The 19,298-nt window shown below is 37.5% G+C and overlaps 1 protein-coding gene across 10 annotated transcripts in view; it reads left to right on the top strand.

Moving 5' to 3' along the window:
• Positions 1-19,298, top strand: part of LOC101832879 (ankyrin repeat and KH domain-containing protein 1) — a 103,805-nt gene that overhangs the window by 21,333 nt on the left and 63,174 nt on the right. For all 10 annotated transcript variants that reach the window (XR_005875771.1, XM_013112718.3, XM_040741952.1 and 7 more), the window contains exons 5-10: positions 538-685; positions 3,753-3,986; positions 5,857-5,951; positions 9,289-9,526; positions 9,770-9,961; positions 14,208-14,317. Coding sequence is in view for 9 of the 10 variants with exons in the window: in XM_013112718.3 (XP_012968172.1) it covers positions 538-685; positions 3,753-3,986; positions 5,857-5,951; positions 9,289-9,526; positions 9,770-9,961; positions 14,208-14,317 (1,017 nt within the window). In the remaining variant the exon portion in view is untranslated. The remainder of the gene's footprint in view (positions 1-537; positions 686-3,752; positions 3,987-5,856; positions 5,952-9,288; positions 9,527-9,769; positions 9,962-14,207; positions 14,318-19,298) is intronic.

The following is a 19,298-nucleotide window of genomic DNA, read 5'->3' as shown; positions in this document are numbered from 1 at the left end:
TAAAATAGAGCTTAAGGGAAAGCAGAAGTTTATTTTTACTGTATTCAGATTATCCTGGTTCTAATGTTTTTTCCTTCAATATGGAGCAATCTTTAGAAATAAACAGTTTTTATTCTCTCACTAGACAATCTCAAACATAGCACAAATTTTTTTGTAAGAGCAGACATATATAATAGGATGGCTAATAAGATCTTTATTTAAAGATTAACATGTAATAGCTAGGAGTGGTGGTACCTGCCTATAATTCTAGCATCTAGGTTGTGGAGACAGGAGGACCTGGGATTCAAGGTTGTCCTTGGCTGCCTCGTTAGTTTGAGACCAGCCTCAGATGCATAAGATACTGTCTCTCAAATGGGATTAGAAAAATATATGATCTGAACTGTCATCCTGACCAGTAAAAATTGGATTTTCCTAAAAGGTAATTATTTTTACTTATTCTTTATCCCTATCTCAAAAGGTTATCTTCTCAGATTATATATTTTGTCTGTAAGTACTATTAATAGCAAGCAATAATAACAGCTTTGTGTGTTTTTAAAGGTGCTACTAGCTATGCATGCTAATGTTGAAGATAGAGGGAATAAAGGAGATATAACTCCTCTGATGGCAGCTTCCAGTGGAGGTTACTTAGATATTGTGAAATTATTACTTCTTCATGATGCAGATGTCAACTCCCAGTCAGCAACAGGTATGTATACATTGATATGAAAGAAAATGAACATAGTTTTATTATATTAAAAATTGACTGCCAGGTAGTGGTGGCACACGCCTTTAATCCCAGCACTCATGAGGTAGGTGGATCTCTGTGAATTCAAGGCTGGCCTGGTCTACACAGCAAGTTCCAGGACAGCCAAGGGTACTTAGAAGAAATCCTATCTCAAAAGTAAAACAAAAATAAAAAACACCCCAAAATATATAATTATTATAACATGATAAACATTTGATTACTAGAGCATTGGTGAGATGGCACAGTGGGTAAGGTACTTGCTGCCAGGTTTAATAACTTGAGTTCAATTTCCAGGATGCACATGGCAGAAGGAGAGAACGAACTCTTGAAAGTTGACCTCTTATTTCATGCCCAGGCCATGGCATACATATATACCACCTCATTCACACACAAAACAAATAAATGTAATTTTTAGAAATTAGATTATTGGGGGAAATAAATGGAAATCTTGACTTTTATATCTTTAAAAGACTTTGTTGAACTATGTTCTCAGTGTGTAGACCAGGATAACCCTTGCACTCAAAAAATCCTTTTTTTCAGCCTTTAAGAGTGTGGGGAGTATAGCATGCACCACCATACTCAGCTGAAAAGTCTTTAAACCAGCCATGCAGCCTTACTGAAATCCTAGCACTCAGGAGGCTGAAGTAGGGGGCTTCTTGAGTTTAAGGATAGTCTGGGGTTGGTAGAAAGATCCTATTTCCAGCATAAACTAGAACCAGGCGTAGTGGCACTTGCATATAATCTTAGCATTTAGGAGCTTAGGCAGGACAATTGATGTGTGTTTGAAACACATGTTGGATGTATAGGGTCTTCCAGGACAGGTCTAGTCTGTGTAATAAAACCATCTCAAAAATAGTATAGGTTCCATTTTGTCAAGTTGAACAGTTTTCTGCTACAAATAGCTTCTTTTCTTTTGTCCCAGAGAAATGTAAAGAAAAAGTTATGAGCCATATCTCCTGTAGTTCTTTATCTCATTTAAGTATAGCTCCTTTGACTTTGTGTTTATAGTATCAGAGTTTTCTTTTATGGTATGATGAATACATTTATTAGTAAGAAAATGCTGCTCACCTCCAACTTGTCCCTCCTCTTTTTTTAAATGCAATAAAGAAAGTTTTAATAGACTACTGATATCTATTAGAAGTATGATAATAAATTTAGATTTGAGACTGGGAATTTAGATAAGTTGGTATAGTACTTGCCAAGCATGCACAAAACCCTGAGTTCAACTGGGTTTATAGTTTGAAAGCATTCGAGTACGCGATGGTGAAGCAAAGACATGTCACAAGAATAACTGAGAGCTTTCTCCCCCCCCCGTCCCCCCCCCATCCCCTGTCCCCTATCTCCCATCCCCCGTCCCCCATTCCCCCCCTGTCCTCCGTTCCCCGACACAAGGTTTCTCTGTGTAATAGTACTGGCTGTCCTGGAACTCCAACTCAAAGATCTGACTTCCTATGCCTCCCAAATCCTAGGATTAAAGGTGTGCACCACCACTGCCTGTTGAATTTCATGATTTTAACTAATGAGCCATCTCTTCAGCCCTGAATTTGTTCACTTTTTCAATAGACTCTGTCTCCTACTATACACCAGAGAGAGTGATTTTTAAAAGTGTAGTTTCTGGACTGACGAGAAGGCTCAACTGATAAAAGCACTTGCTGTTCAAACCTATGACCCAAGTGGATCCTAGAGCCCCATGAGATAGAAGACCAGCTCCTGAAGTTTGACTTTTGGCTTCTACATGCATGCACACCAATGCATATGTGTGCCTGTACTCACACATGATACTCATAGCTAAATATAATTTTTTTCTTTTTCTCTCTTTTTATGGCATTGGTGTTTCGCTTGCGTGTATGTCAGATCCCCTGGAACTGGAGTTACAGACAGTTGTGAGCTGCCATGTGGGTGCTGGGAATTGAACCTGGGTCCTCTGAAAGAACATCCAGTCCTCTTAGCACTGAGCCATCTCTCCAGCTCCTCACTAAATATAATTTTTAATAAAGTTCTTCAACTTCATCTGGGGAGGTAGTAAGCATTTTTGTCACATAATTTTAGGTGCTTTTTGCCTGGTACTAGATATCATTTTACAGGTACCTGCTCACCATTTGAGGCTCAACACAAATATAGCTTTCCCCTTTTTAAGAAAAAACAAAAACACAACAAACAAAAAACCAAAGTAGGTAATTCATACCTGTAATTCTGGCTTAGACAAGGGGGTCAGAGAGTTTAAGGCAAGCCTAAGTTGCAAAGCTGAACCATTTCAAAAATAAAACAAACATTATTGAGATAACTCGTATTGTGGAATTCATGGTTTGAGTGTGCAAGAGTTATGCAATCTAATTTTAGATTAATTCTGTCACTATTGAAAGATTTCTACAGAGGACCAGGGTTCCAGCCTCAGCGCCTACTTTTGGGCTCACAACTATTTATAATTCCAATATCAATAATCTGATGCCCTCTTCTGACCTCCTTGAGCACAGGCCATACATGTGGTGAACATACTACATACATGTACATACATGCAGGCAAAACACTCATAAATAAGTCTAAAAAAAGTAAAGATCTCTACCCATTTGTATTCTGCTCAGTTTTAAACAACCACTATTCTGTTTTCTGTGTTTATATTTGCCTTTCTACACCCTTTATATTTTCTAGACTGTTAAAATATATAGCATTTTGTATTATGCTTTGAAGAAATTCTGTCAGAAAGCAAAGATGTGCTTTAAATTGATGACAGTAAAAAATGAACTTAGCTGGGGGTGTTTTATTTGTTTGTTTGGTTAGTTGGTTTTGGTTTTTCAAGACAAGGTTTCTCTGTGAAACAGGCCTAGCTATCCTGGAACTCGCTCTGTAGACCAGACTGACCTCGAACACACAGAGATCCAACTCCCTCTGTCTCCAGAGTGCTGGAATTAAAGGTGTACACCACCATTGCCTAGCCATAGGGATGATTTTTTTACAGGTATAATTCCAGCTACTCGACAGTAGCATGACATCTATTTCATAATTTTGTATTTGTTTTGTTCTTTGTTAGGAAATACTGCACTAACTTATGCCTGTGCCGGAGGGTTTATTGACATTGTAAAAGTGCTGCTTAATGAGGGCGCAAATATAGAAGACCATAATGAAAATGGACACACGCCCCTGATGGAAGCAGCCAGTGCAGGTCATGTGGAGGTTGCCAGAGTTCTTCTAGATCACGGTGCAGGCATCAACACTCACTCTAATGAGTTCAAAGAAAGTGCTCTAACACTTGCCTGCTACAAAGGTACTTTTCATGTCAGAATATTTATAATTGTTCTCTTAATGACTTCAAATATTTGAGCATTGAATATTTGGATTAACTTGTATTTCCCTTCTTTACCTGAGTATTATGAACTTTATTTTTTTCCCATTTTAGCCTGTGTTTTCTGTACTATACATATATATTTTAACTCAATTATCTATTATGTCAACCAAACAACTTACAGATTTAAGAATTTCAGTTATTTAATACCCTTTGTTGTATATCTTCTTCCATTAAATAAGTATACACAGATCTACTGATACACGGTTGATGCAGAAGACCTGGGAATGGTTGTAGCACAAAGAAGAATTTAAATGGCCTGTAATATTACCATCTAAAGGGGGAAAAGCATGTAAATAGTGTCTTAGTAAATGTTCTGTGTATTTTTAAATAAGTTTTTTAAGATATACATATTTGTACAATAAAATAATTTAACAGTTTTATAGTCTGTTTATTTTATTTAGTAGTATATCATGAATATATGCTCTTCTCAATAAATGTTCTTATAACATATTTTTGATGGTCACATAGTATTTTAGTTAGATTTTCTAGATTTGTTTACCTGCATATACCACAAAACACTATGATTTGTACCGAAGTGAAACCTAAGAGTAAACTGTCTTGTGCTAGTATTGCAATTCAACTTTGTCATAATGATTCATGAGTGTTATTTTTCTATTGTACATCCTAGTATATGATTTCTGTCCTCGGTATTATCTGTAGTCCAGGAGGCAGCTAGAGGCTAACAGTACATACTTTAGGTTGAAGAGGGTTAAAAGCAAAGTAGCAACTGCCTTCCAACTTAGTAAATTCCTTTTAAGAAGTCTTTCTAGAAACTTCACTTTGTAACTCACTGCATTCCACTGGCTCCCCTCTGCTACAAGGAAGGCTGGAAAATAGTCTTAAGAGTTAGGCAAGCCCCCTCACCTAGGTAAAACTGAAGTCCTGTTTCTTAAGAATAAAAAGAATGGATGTTGAGTAGGGAACTCACAATCTCTGCCAGATACATGAAATGAATACACCATAATTTCGTATTGCTGGCCACTAATTGTTCCAGTTTTTTACTATAATTTAAAAAACACTGTGATAATAACCAGGATAAATTCTGGAAGTGGAATTGTTGGGTCAAAGGGTATGGCTTTTAATACATACTCCCAAATTGCCTTCTAGAAAGGTTGGACCAATTTTCTGGTGTCTCGGACCCCACTTGGTTGTCTGAGAACCCCTTTACCTACCTTTCACCTTCTCCAGTTGTGGGCATCATCATTCTCTTTACTCTGCCGTTTTGTAGCTAAAATAATGGTGTCTCATTTAATATTAAGCTCTTCTATCAGCTTAATACCCATTGATGTGTCTTTTGAATTACCATTTTATATCCTTCACCTATTTTACACTGGAATGTTGGTATTTTTCTCATTGACTTGTAGAGTAGGTTTTTTGTTGTTGTTTTATCAAAAGGATGGGAATTACTTTTTAAAAGGAGTTGCTTTTCTGTGACTGCTCATTGTCACAGTGAGGTTATGGTGCTTTTAAAGCTGTTTTTCTAGAAAATAGGTTCCTATAAACTTTACCTGGCTTTCTATTTGATTCTAGTGTTTTGATAGTTTATATAAATTAAATGAGAGAACAAGCATGATTACTTAACCAAAAATATGTCCTTTAGAAAGTCAGTCTTTAAAACTTATTGAGAACGTATCTACTTGTTTTCAGTTGACTTTATAAGACTGTCATTGATTGATTTATTAAATTCAAATTAAAACACTAGAATATAGGTAGACCTTTGAAAATAAAACTCTTTAATTTAATACTCATGCATTTAATTGATAGTCAATTCTTTACCCCTATTTTTAAGGTCATTTGGATATGGTTCGCTTTCTGCTTGAAGCTGGTGCGGATCAAGAGCACAAAACTGATGAGATGCACACTGCCTTAATGGAGGCTTGCATGGTAACTCAATTGTGATCACTTGTCATTTTGTGGGGAAATTCGTGGATTTGTCTGAGAATTATTGTTGTGTTGTTGTTTCTGGGGTGTGGGTGTATGTGTACAGGTACTTGTGCCTTTAGAAGCCCCCAGGACAGACAGCCTTGGGTCTTATTTCTCTGTATGCTCCATCCACCTTACTTGTTGAAGCAGAGTCTCTCACAAGCCTGGAATCACCTAAATAGAATAGGCAGGCTGGCTTTGAGATTTAGTGATCTGAATATTATGCACCAACACACCTAGTTTTATTCTTTTTTTATATTAAATTTTTTTTTTACTAGGGTTCTGGTGACCAAACTCATGTCCTTATGTTTATATGGCAACCACTTCAACTGAGTCTAGTTGTTAATGTTGACTTGTATTTTTAGCTGAATTCTAAGTAAAAAAAAAAAACAAGTAATGCTTTAATATATGGACTTTAGAGGGTGATTGCAGCTAGTAATATTATTGTAATGTTTTTAGGGTTTGGTTTGGTTTGGTTTTTCGAGACAGGTTTTCTTTGTGTAGCCCTTACTGTCCTGGAGCTCACTCTGTAGACCAGGCTGGCCTTGAACTCATAGGGATCTGCCTGCCTCTGCCTCCCAAGTGCTGGGTTAAAGGCACCACGCAGCTCTTTCTTTATTTTTATTTTATGTGTATGGTATACTTCCTGCATGTATGTGTGTGCAGTGCCCATGGAGTTCAGAAAAAGGTGTCCGATCCCCTGGAACTTGAGTATGGGTCTTGAGAATCAAACCTCTTAACTCCATTCCCAAAGATATTAATAAAACTCTAATTTTTGAGATGTTAACCTATTTCCAACATTCTATCTGGTGTTTTGTTTGTTTTCTTATTGGCTTCACATTAACCCACATTGGTCTGAAGCTGAAGCTAGCTGTTTGCAACTTACTGTGATCCTCCCTGTGCCAATTTCATGAGTGCTAGATTATAGGTTGTGAGCTATCATGACCCCCAGATAGATAGATAGATAGATAGATAGATAGATAGATAGATAGATAGATAGATAGATAGATAGAGGTATATATAAAAAAGTTTTTTTGTTTTGTTTTTTAGACAGGGTTTCCTTGTGTAGCTTTGGAGCCTATCCTGACACTTGGCTTTGTAGACCAGACTACCTTCATACTCACAGAGATCTGCCTGCTTTTGCCTCCCAAGTGCTGGGATTAAAGGTGTGCACCACCACCACCCAGCCTTATATTTTCATATTAAAATGCTATAAAGAAGGCCAGTGAGTTGGTTCAGCAAGTAAAAATATGACACACAAACTGAATGTCCTAAATTGGGTCCTCAAAACCCACGATGAAAGGTTGTATTGAGAAACAGATACTCAGTTCATTGACCCATTCATTTATTGGCTGGATAATTTGTGAGGTAGTTTTCTTTTTTCTCCACATGTATTTATTTTACATGTATAGATGTTCTCCTGACATGTATCTCTGTAACTACATGTATGCCAGTTGTCAGCTAACATGAGGGTGCTGAAAATTGAACCCAGGTCCACTGGAAAGAGCATCCAGTGCTCTTAATCCTGGAGCCATCGCTCCAGCCAACCAAATTTATTTATTAGGGATAGTGTGATCATTTTTGAAATTAGAATAATGTAACATTTGATTTCATATACTTGTAACAAGTATTAAAGCAAATACTATTTTTGAAGTCAAGAATGTAAAGATTTATTTTATATATAGTGTTCTGCCTGCACATATGTCTGCACACCAGAAAAGGGCACCAGATCTCACTACAGATGGTTATGAGCCACCATGTGGTTTCTGGGAATTGAACTCAGGACCTCTAGCCCTTGAAGTCAAGAATTTAAAATTGAGTACTGAGAGCCTGGAGACATGGCTCAGAAATGAAGTGTCTTAGTCACTGTTCTGTTGCTATAAAGAGATACCATGACCAAGGTAACTCTTACTAAAGAAATCTTTTAATTGGGGGCTTGATTATAGTTTCAGAGGGTTAGTCCATTATCATCATGGCAGGAATATGGTAGCATGCATGGTACTGGGTCAGTAGCTAAGAGCTACATCCTGATCCTCAGGCAGAGGCAGGCAGGCAGGCAGACACACACACACACGCACGCACGCACGCACGCACGCATGCACACAACCCCTGGTGTGGACTTTGGAATCTCAGAGCCCATCCCCAGTGACATACCTCCTCCAAAAAGACCACAACATCTCCTAATCCTCCACAACATTGTACCCACTAAGGACTAGACACTTAAATATATGAATCTTTGGGGGCCAGTCTCAGCTAATCAACCACAGAGTGCTTACTGCTCATGCAGAGGACCTAACTTCACATCATCCCAGCACCCATATGGTGGCTCCAAACTGCCTGTAACTCTAGCTCTAGGGGATCCGGTGCCCTTAGGCCTCCATAAACTCATTGGCACAAAATATACACATAAATAAAAATAAATCTTTAAAACAAAAAAATTGAGGACTAGAGTGGAGCTCAGTGGTTAAAATATGGGCTTAGTATATGTAAGACCCTGTTACATAATTTACATGTAAGTAAAATCTTTATGTTTTTAAAGTACTCTTTTCCTTGGTGCAATAGATTGCTATGATGAGGCAAAGATAAAACAGTACTAATCCATAGGGACTTAGCTAAGTAACAAAATCCCAATTGGTAACAACTTTACAATTCAAATTATGACAGGTTTTATGGGGGGTGGGGGATTGGTTTGGTTTTTTGTTTGTTTTTGTCAAGCTTTCCATTCTAAGGAAGATCTAGTACAGTGTCTACACTTAAAAATAGAAACTCTCTAAATTTAAGAATATGGTCATATTTGACCTGATAGTTGTATGAATGGTAATTCTTTTTGAGGTACCATTGACTGGATTTGGTAGTTGTCTTGAACGTCAAAGAATATAAAATTTGAAAGTTATTTGTAATTGTGACTATTTATTATGAAGTTCAATTTGTTTTAAAATTTTTTGTGAGAATTAAGATAATTTTAAAAACTTAATTAATTTCTGCTTTATGTGCATTTGGCATTTTGTCTGCATGTATGTCTCTGTGAGGGCATTGATCCTGGAGTTACAGGCAGTTGTGAGCTGCATGTGGGTACTAGGAATTGAGCCTGCGTCCTCTGAAAGAACAGTCAGTGCTCTTAAGCATTTAAAAAATAGTATTAATGGGCATTAAGTAAGGTTCAGGTAGAATGATAATAGCGTATGTTATATAACCTACATCAGCTAATCTTTCTTTAGACCCTTGTTTGCTTTCTACTTAAAAGCAGAAACTGAAAATAAAAAGTTCTTTGTTTTGTTTTCTCTCTGAACATCTGTAGGATGGACATGTAGAAGTGGCACGTTTGCTGTTGGACAGTGGTGCTCAAGTGAATATGCCTGCTGATTCCTTTGAGTCTCCATTGACTCTAGCTGCTTGTGGCGGACATGTTGAATTGGCAGCACTGCTTATTGAAAGAGGAGCAAATCTTGAAGAAGTTAATGATGAAGGATACACACCCTTGATGGAAGCTGCTCGAGAAGGGCATGAAGAGATGGTGGCACTGCTGTTGGCACAAGGTAAAGCCATTGTACATTATAAAAATTAATGTTCTTTTGTGTATTAGCTGAAGTAGATACTGTTTTTGCACTGATGAGAAAATAAATTTTGTATAGCCTAGTTATTAAGAACTTTCAATCTTAATAAAATTCTCAATCCTCTAGAAGGAACAGCCTAAGCAGAGATGGTAGATGATTATCATCTTATTTGAATACTATATTATAATTCTCTTTAGCTAGTTCTGTCTTTTGTTGTGCTTCCAGGTGCAAATATAAATGCCCAGACAGAAGAAACCCAAGAAACTGCCCTTACCTTGGCTTGCTGTGGAGGCTTTTCTGAAGTTGCAGATTTCCTGATTAAGGCAGGGGCTGACATAGAACTTGGCTGCTCCACACCTCTCATGGAGGCTTCCCAGGAGGGACACCTGGAGTTGGTTAAATATTTGCTGACTGCTGGTATGTGGCTTTAAAAATGCCTTTATCACAGGAAGAAAAATACAAACAATACTTTACTTACATGTGTCATATCTAAAATTAAGAAATGCATAATGCAGAGGTAACTACCAGAGTCTGTGGATGATGTAAGAAGATGAAGAATCTACAGTGAAAAAGGAAATGTTGACAAAGAGTGCCACGGTTCAGTGACTTACCTCCTGCACAGAATGGTAACGATGCTTAAGAGTAATGGAGTGTCTATATATATATATAAATTTTTTTTTTAATGCACTTAGAGAGAGAGAATATGAGGGTATAAACGCAGGCATGGGTGTTTCATAGCATACACATGGAAGTGAGAGCACAGCCTTGAGAACTTGATTGTGTCTTCCCACTGATGACTTCAGTGATTAGACTCAGGTTCTTAGTTAAACTTGTGCCGTAAGTGCTTTTACTTGCTAAGCCATCTCTTCGTCTCCTAATTCAAGATTGCTAATATGAACAGACTGGGGGTGTTATTATCACCAAGAAATAACATGTCAGGTGATAGATAACTAATGTGATTTGATGATTCTAGTGTGTTCTTAACATAGCATCGTACCCTATAAGTGCATACGGGTATGTAGCTCAGTGTTAGGTGACTGCTTAGTATACATTAAGCTCTGGAATTGTTACCTTGTTGTGCATCTATAGTCTCGGGTTTTAGGGAGCTTGAGGATGGAAGATCACCTGAGCCTAGCAGTGTGAGGCCAGACTGACAGTATTCCAAGACCTTGTCTTTACTAGACTTATTACTGTTGTTAGTATTTGCTTAGTAGTTGTAAGGCGTCTTATAAACTCTCCATTCTTTTCTTTGGGAAGAAAAGTTAATTCTTCCTGCTTAATCTGTGTTGGCATAGTCATAACTATGGTATGATACTTTAGACCTGTTCATTTTTTGACATTTCTAAGTTGCCTCAAAATGAAAATAAAGGGGTTGCAGACATGATGGCTCTGCTGACAGAGCACTTGCCATGCAAGCATGAGGGTCTTACCCAACCCCTACGTAAAAGCTAGGTGGGCCTGCTGGCCATCATGTAACACCAGAGACGGGGAAGTGAAGACAGGAGATCTGCAGAGCAAGGTGGCTAGCTGAACTATGGCAAGTTTCAGATTCAGAAAAAGACTCTATCTCAATAAGTAAGATAGAGAATGATCAAAGAAGACACCCAGTGTCAACCTTTGGCCTTTACAAACATTCACAAATACATTCTACACGTGTGTGTACACACACATAGACACACATGCACTAATGCACACCACAGCAACATATATAGACCAAAAAAAATAGGATATAATTTTGTTGACAATTGTTTCAAATATTTGCCCTTCATTAATATCAAGCAATAAGTATCATACTTTAGAATATATGTTTTCCATAGGATATGTGAGAAAAAGAAGTTGATAGAGGTAAACTTTTCTTTTGTCTTTTAGAAGTAATATTGAATTTCTCATTTTATACATGTCTAATTCATTCTTTTAAAGCTTAAGTCTGAGATCGTGCTCATGGCTGTAATCTCCACATTGGGGAGGTAGAAGCAGGAGGATCCAGCCTGTCTGTAAATGAGTTCTAGGCCAGCCAGGACTACATAGTGAGACTTTGTCTCAAACAAAGCAAAAGAACTTATATAGGTAGAATCAGGAGTCCAACACCATCCTTGGCCACATAAGAGCATATCTGAGATACAGACCATGTAGCCACAAACCAAAAACAAAACAAAAGAACTTACTGAATACTACATATTTTACTCAGCTTTTCATTATTAGTATTAATTGCCTCTGGTCTGAGCTGGGCAGAGATGGCACACACCATTAATCGAGGCCAGCCTGATCTACAGTGAGTTCCAGAACAGCCTGGACTATTACATAGAGGAAGCCCTGTCTTGAAAAACCAAACTAAAAAAAAAGAAAGAAAAGAAAAAAATTAGCTAAACATAGTGGTGCATGCCTTTAATCTGAGCACTAGGGGCCAAGGTAGGTGGATCTTTGATTTCAAAGCCAAACTGGTCTACATAGCAAATTGCAGACCCTTGAAACTAACTGATGCACATAATCTCACCAAGCTAACCTTGCTAACATTTAATAGATAGACATGGAACCCCTGGTATTACTTGTGTCTCAGTTGACTCTCAATATTTGGCACCTATTGCTGATTTGAAAGATATGACTCCAACATCAACCAGTCTTTTCCTTATTTTGGTTTTGGTTTGAGTGTGTTTTGTTTTCTGTGACAGGCTCGTGTGTGGGACAGGCTGGTCTTGACTTTGAACTCCTGTTACTCTTCATCTTCCTTCTTTCACCTCCCAAATTGGGGTCACCTCCCCTATTTATTTTTTTAATAATTATTTTTATTTAAAATAAACACTTTATTTTTTTGCTTTTTTATTTTATTATTTTTAAGGGGTTTTGTTGATGTTGTTAGTTTTTATAGAGTCTCTGTGTAGCCTTTGCTGTCATGGAACTCACTTTGTAAACCAAGTTGGCCTTGAACTCAACGAGATCCACCTGTGTCTGCCTCCTGAGTACTGGGATTAAAGACCTGTGCCACCAACACTCAGTCAACACTTTTTATTTTTAATTTTTATTGCACAATTATTGAAAGTTTTACTTATGTGCCGTGTGCACCATATATATGTAGTATATATGCAGTGTCCCTAGAGGCCAGAAGAGGGTGTAGGATCCCCAGAACAGATTGTGAGCTGCTCAAACCAGGTCCTCTGCAAGAGCAGCAGATGTTCTTTACCTCTGAGTTCTCTGCAGCCCCTAAGTGTAATTTGTAAAACTTTAAAATCAGTTTTCATAAAGATACACAATGGTTTAGTATGTCTTTAAAAATTAAAGTTAAAAATAGCCACAGTACACTTCCTGCTTCTAAAAAACCAGGGTCAGCTATGTGTGGTAACACATATATCTTTAATCTCAGCATTCAGGGAGGCAGATGCAGGGGATCTCTGTGAATTGGAGTCTAGCCTGATCTTCATAGCAAACCCCTGGACATCTAGCACGACATGGAGAGACCCTGTCTCAAAATACCAGAAAATAAAAACACAGGATCACAGAGTAGCCCATGCTGACCTCAAATTGACAGAGATCTAGCTGCCTGTCTCTGCCTCCAGTACTCACTGTCATGCATAAAAAATTTTAATCTGCAGGTTCTATATAGTTTCCCAATTTTTTTCCTTGTGATTTTTATGGTTTGTTGAACAAATGGTGAGTTTATCCTTTAATCCCAGTGTATTGTAGTTCTGTGATTACACTTGACGTATTTTCGTGTGTGTGTGTGTGTGTGTGTGTGTGTGTGTGTGTGTGTGTGTGTGTGTGTGTGTGTGTGTGTGTGTGTGTGTTTTCCTCCCTAAAACAGGGTTTCTCTGTGTGATAGTCCTGGCTGTCCTGGAACTTGCTTTGTAGACCAGAGATCCGCCTTCTTCTGCCTCCCAAGTGCTAGGACTAAAGGTGTGCACCACCACGCTCGGCCTCTTTGGTGTTTCTTAAAATTACTATCTGTGTGCATATTCTTGTATTTGTGTGTGTGTGTATGTGCATGAGTGCATGACCACACATATTCCACAGTGTACATGTGGAGGTCAGAGGACAACTCAGTTGAAGTCAGTTTTCTTCATTCTTCTACCTTTTTTGTGGGCTCCACATATCAAACACATGTTGTCAGACTTGGGTGACACTGTTAGCCTACCGAGCTATTTTATCAGCCTTTATTTTTAGGGTCCTTTGGACTCTAGTACTTTTTAGTTGGTCAGGGTTAGGAAATAAATATTTTTTTAAACATTTAAAAAATTATGTCATAAATTCATTGTTTGTACTTTGAATTTAGAACCACATGGTTTTATAATTAATGTGTTTTCTCTTAACGAGAAAAATTTCCATTCTTACCAAATAATTTGTACATAGAGCTGTTTTAGAGTGCAAACCAATATTGATATCAATATGAATATTTACTGTTTAAATTTTTTGTTTTTGTATCTATTATTTAAGGTATATTCTGTCCAATGTACAGGCAAATTTTTCTACTTTAAAGTAATTGCTTTGTTGTGAGGCAGAACATGTTTTAGTTAAAGGAAATAACACAAAAAGGGAAAATATGAATACCTAACTGTATTTTGGTGGTATTTTTACATTTTGAATTCTTCAGTTTTACCATATTGTAAAATTAGACTAATATAATTCCACAACTCCAGGGTAAATGTGTGATTTTTATTTTATTTTTTTCTAGGTGCTAATGTGCATGCTACCACAGCAACAGGAGACACAGCTCTAACCTATGCTTGTGAAAATGGACATACAGATGTTGCAGATGTTTTACTTCAAGCAGGGGCACATTTAGTAAGATATTTTAAATTTCAAATATTTGTGCATAATGCTAATATTTACTCACTAGTTTGTACATTTTGATTGAAATAAGGATTGGTAGAGTGGCATGCTGCATAAATGCCTTGCTGCAAAGACTTGACAACTTGAGTTTGATTCCCAGAACTCACCTGGTAGAAAAAAATATAACCAACTCTCAAAAGTTGTTCTCAAACCTCATGTGTGCATGTGACACACACACACACACACACACACACACACACACACACACACACACAGAGATTCAATTGAATCAGGCAAGCATTTGAAAATGTTTAATGGAAAATACTGTTTCTTTTCCTAGTTATTAGTTTCTCGTCCTACCCCCATTTAACTTTGATAAGGCCAAAAGAGGACAAAAGCTTTCTATTTTTTCTTATCCTTTTGTATTTGGCTTTTCATAATATCCAATTAAATGGCAAGTTCATATGTATGCTTAGAGCTATGGAAAATTATAAGCCGGGCAATAGTGCCACTCGCTTTTAATCCCAGCACTTAGGATGCAGAGTCAGGCCAATCTCTGTGAGTTTGAGACCAACCTGGTCTATAAAGTGAGTTCCACTCCACAGAGAAACCCTATCTTGGAGGAAAGAAAAAACAAAAAAACCCTATGGAAAATTATAAATAATACAATGAATAGTTATAATAATTGCCATGTGCGAGAAATACATAGCTACAAATATTGAAAATTTTAGTAGTTTCACTTATTTTGATAAACCAAATCAAATACTTTTTAATTATTACCATAACAGACATTGTTGGAAAATAATTGACTAAAGTAGGTGTATAATATGGTTATACTATTATCATTTTTACTAATACTACATACTGTAATGAAAGCCATTATTCATTTTGGTTTGTTGAGACAGGTTTGCTGTTTTCCTGGCTGGCCTAATGCTATGTAAACCCAGACCCTTGTCTTAGCCTACCACAAGCTGGGATTATAGGCTGGTATCACCACCCCCCTAGCATCCATTCCTTTTTTTAAAATAAACATTTTAAATTTTTAATTGATTATTATTGTGCATGTAATTGTGTAAGTGCCATAGCAGACGTGTGAAGTCAGAGGACACCTCTCTCTGTCTTGGGATCTAGAAACTGAACTAGATCATCAGGATTGTATGACAAGCACTTTTTTTGTTTTGTTTGAGGCAGGGTTTCTCTGTATAGCTTTGGAGGCTGTCCTGGAACTCACCAGGCTGACTTTGAACTGCCTCCAGAGTGATAGGATTAAAGGCATGCGCCACCAACACCCAGCTGTGACAAGCACTTTTACCTGCTGAGCCATCTTGTTAGCCCACTGTGTGTGTGTGTGTGGCGGGGAGTGGATGGAGGCCAGAGGTTGATGTTGGTGTCTTCTTCCATCGTTCTCCATCTATTATCTTGAGGTGGAGTTTCTCAAACCTAAAATTCACTAATTTGTTAGTCTAGCTAGCTAGTTTCCCATCTCAGTCTCCTATGTGCTGGAATTATAGGCAGGCTACACCATACAAACGTGGCATACATGTGGATGCTGTGGATCTGAACTCTGCCCTGGTCCTCAAGATTGCATAGTCGACTTTACCTGCTAAGGCATCCGACAACCTTAGCATTCATTCTTACTCATCAGTTTGCTGTATCATTTAATATTTTTGGGAGATACTTGACATTTATGACAGTACATCTCAGTATGTTGTCTTTCTGCCCCCCAACTCTGTGTGTGTGTGTGTGTGTGTGTGTGTGTGTGTGTGTGTGTGTGTGTGTGTGTGTGTGTGTGTGTGTGTTCAGAGCTCTCTTTCTTTCTCGGGGGTGAGGGGATTGTACTGCAGCATATATTTGGAAGTCAGAAGACAATTTACAAGTGGCATTCTCTCATTCCATCTAGAATGGTTCTAGAAATCAACCTTGGGTTGTCAGCCTTGGTAGCAAACATCTTTACTGTCTGAGCTATCTCACAAGCCCAAGAATCTCTTCTTAACATTCACACTCTATGCAAAAGGATTTTTTAACAATATATATCAAATGCTCTGATGTCATGTTATTCTAGGCTGCAGAAAATTTTAGAACAGAAAACTGAATTTTAATATATTTTACTATTCTCACCTCCCTCCTCCTGCATCAGTACTAAGGATTAATTTAAATGCTAAAAATCAGTCTACCACTAGGCTTACTTTTTAAAAATTTGAGACAAGGTCTCATTAAGTGCTCAGATCAACCTTGTATTTCCTCTGTAGCCCTGGCAGATCTTAAACTGGAGCACCTCCTTCCTCAGCCTCCCAAGTAGGTAGAATTATGCCACCAAAGCACATTCTCATCTTTATAACATACTTTAGCAAAGCATATACCTCTTGGTTTCTTTTCTTTCCTCTTTTTTTTTTTTTTTTTTTTTTTTCTTGAGACAGAGTTTTTCTGTGTAGCCCTGGCAGTCCTCTGTAGACCATGTTGGTCTCAAACTCAGAGACCTGCCTGCCTTGGCCTCCCAAGTGCTGAGATAAAATGCATGTGCTATGTGCTCAGCTCAATGAGTTGGCTTCTTTTACCATGGTCCTCTAGCTCCTCTTTAGTATAATTCTCAAGTTAAAGGTAGAGAACTTGCAAAATTTTCTTGTTTTAAAAGTATGATTTGGGTTATAAAGTACTAAGACATCTTTCTTTTTTGCTCTCTCTATTGAGATCTCCCTCTACCTTCCCTCTTTTCTTTAAGTTTTTCCAGACTTCCATGTCCAACCCTTTTATAATTCAGACATGATTTTACTAATAAGATGTGATCATATTAAGTCATAATTTCTAAACACTTAAATGACAGTTACTTCATATTAGGTGGCAATGTTGTTTCAGCTAACATACTTAGATGTGTTTTGAATGATGTCTTATATTTTCAAACTATTTGTGAAGATAATTCTTTGTCTTCATTATGGCATGTTGATTTCAGCACTAAAACAGTACTTATAAGGGAACTATATGTTGATGTAGAATTTCCTTTAAATGAATTTTCCAACAGAACTAAAATGGAATAGGCCAAAAAGCAATATATAAGCCATGTGAGGTAGCACACGCCTTTAATGCCAGTACTCGTGAGGCAGGAGCAGGCAGATCTCGGTGAGTTCAAAGTCAGCCTGGTCTACAAAGCGAGTTTCAGGACAATACAGAAAAATCCTGTCTAGAAAATAAAATCAAAATAATTAAATAAATAAATCCTCAAATGTACTAGATATATCATAAAAGCACATTGTTTTTTAATTATGATGACTGCTTATCAACATGTTTTACAGAGTTTTATCTATTTTAATAGATAAGAATTGTTAATCCGGGCTGGAGAGATGGCTCAGAGGTTAAGAGAACTGGCTGCTCCTCCAGAGGTCCTGAGTTCAGTTTCCAGCCACCATATGGTGGCTTATAACCATCTATAAGGAGATCTGGTGCCCTCTTCTAGTGTGTATGCATACATGCAGGCAGAACACTGTATACATAATAAATCTTTTAAAAAATTGTTAATCCCTAAAATACACAATAAAAAAGAATCTAGTATTATCATTTCCAATCATGTATTTAGGTACTAGCTCAGTGGTAGAACACGTGCCTTGTTTATGGATTCTTTCTTAACAACACAAAGTGAAAAAAGGTAAATCATTCAAAGTTTTTTTTCTTATCGTTTCATACTACTTAAATAGGTCAAAGAAGTAGTAAAAAAATTTTTTTTATGTCAGTATTCAATTTGGAACATAATTCCTTAGGTTGCCTATTGTTATTTACAAGTAATTCATTTGGCTCGCAGTTTCAGAGTGTTCAGTTTATAATTTCTTGGTCTTGCTTGCTTGAGCAGAGCATCATAGCAGAAGCAGAAGATACTCATTATTTCTTGTCAGATATTAAATGAATAGAAGCTTTATTTTCATATCCATATCATTGTATAATATACTTTGCTTATTTACATTGATACTGAACACAGAAAATAAATTCAGGTCAATGTTTAGTATGTGGCTTTCTAAAACTTTCTTATCTGATATTTTATTAGCATACATTGTATACAATAATAAGTTTAATTATGACATTTTCACACATATCTAATATGTTCTGATCATGTCCTTTCTAGTCCCTCTCCCACTTTTCATTTATTTCCTTCCTCTTCCCAAGTAGTCCCTCTTCAATTTCCATGGATTTTGTTGTTGTTTTCTGTAACCCAGTGAGTTTAGTTAGGATTATTATAGGAAGCTAGGTGAGGTTATTTATGGGAACATGGGTAACTTACCAGTAACTACACCAGAAGAAAATGTCTCTCCCTCCCCGGCAACCATTAACTGCCTCTCTAGGGTCCTCAGAGTGGGATGGGGCCTTGTGAGGCCCTACCCCCAAGCAACTGTTAACCGCCCCTCCCCCTTCCTTGACAGAATGTTGACAATCATGTGTAGGTCTTAATGCAGGTAAGCAGAGCTGCTCTGAGTTCATAAGTGTGGTGTCTTGTCATACCCCGGAAGACAGCATTCCATAAGACTCTACTCTCCCTCCAACTCTTACATTCTTTCAACCCCCTCTTCTGTGATATTCCTGAGCCTTCTGGTTGAGGGTGAAGGGTTGGTACTGGTGTCATTTAGGGATGAGCATTCAACAGTCACTTATCCTCAGCACTTTGCAGTAACACCAACCACAGCAAAATGAAGCTTCTCTGACAAGAACAGGCAGAACAGCACTGATCTATTGGTATAAATGTAGTTTTTTGTTTTTATTTTTGTTTTAAATGTGCAACTGTATGTGTAGGTGCCCCTATAGTCCAGAAGAGGCTGTCAATACCTCCTGGAACTGGAGTTTAAGACCTGATGAGGGTGCTAAAAAGAACTCTCTCGTACTCTGAGAGAGCAGGTACCCCTTGTAACCACTGAAAATCTCTCCAGCCCCTCAGCATAAATATTTAGAGGACAACTTGACCATCCACAATGTGTCCATTTAGTTAAACAGTAGGATTCGCTTCCTCTCTAGAGCT

This window comes from Mesocricetus auratus, unplaced genomic scaffold, assembly GCF_017639785.1.
Source record: "Mesocricetus auratus isolate SY011 unplaced genomic scaffold, BCM_Maur_2.0 Super-Scaffold_6730, whole genome shotgun sequence".
Taxonomy (NCBI): Eukaryota; Metazoa; Chordata; class Mammalia; order Rodentia; family Cricetidae; genus Mesocricetus; species Mesocricetus auratus.
The sequence above is the reverse complement of the archived record's forward strand: the minus strand, read 5'-3'. Positions and strand labels throughout refer to the sequence as shown.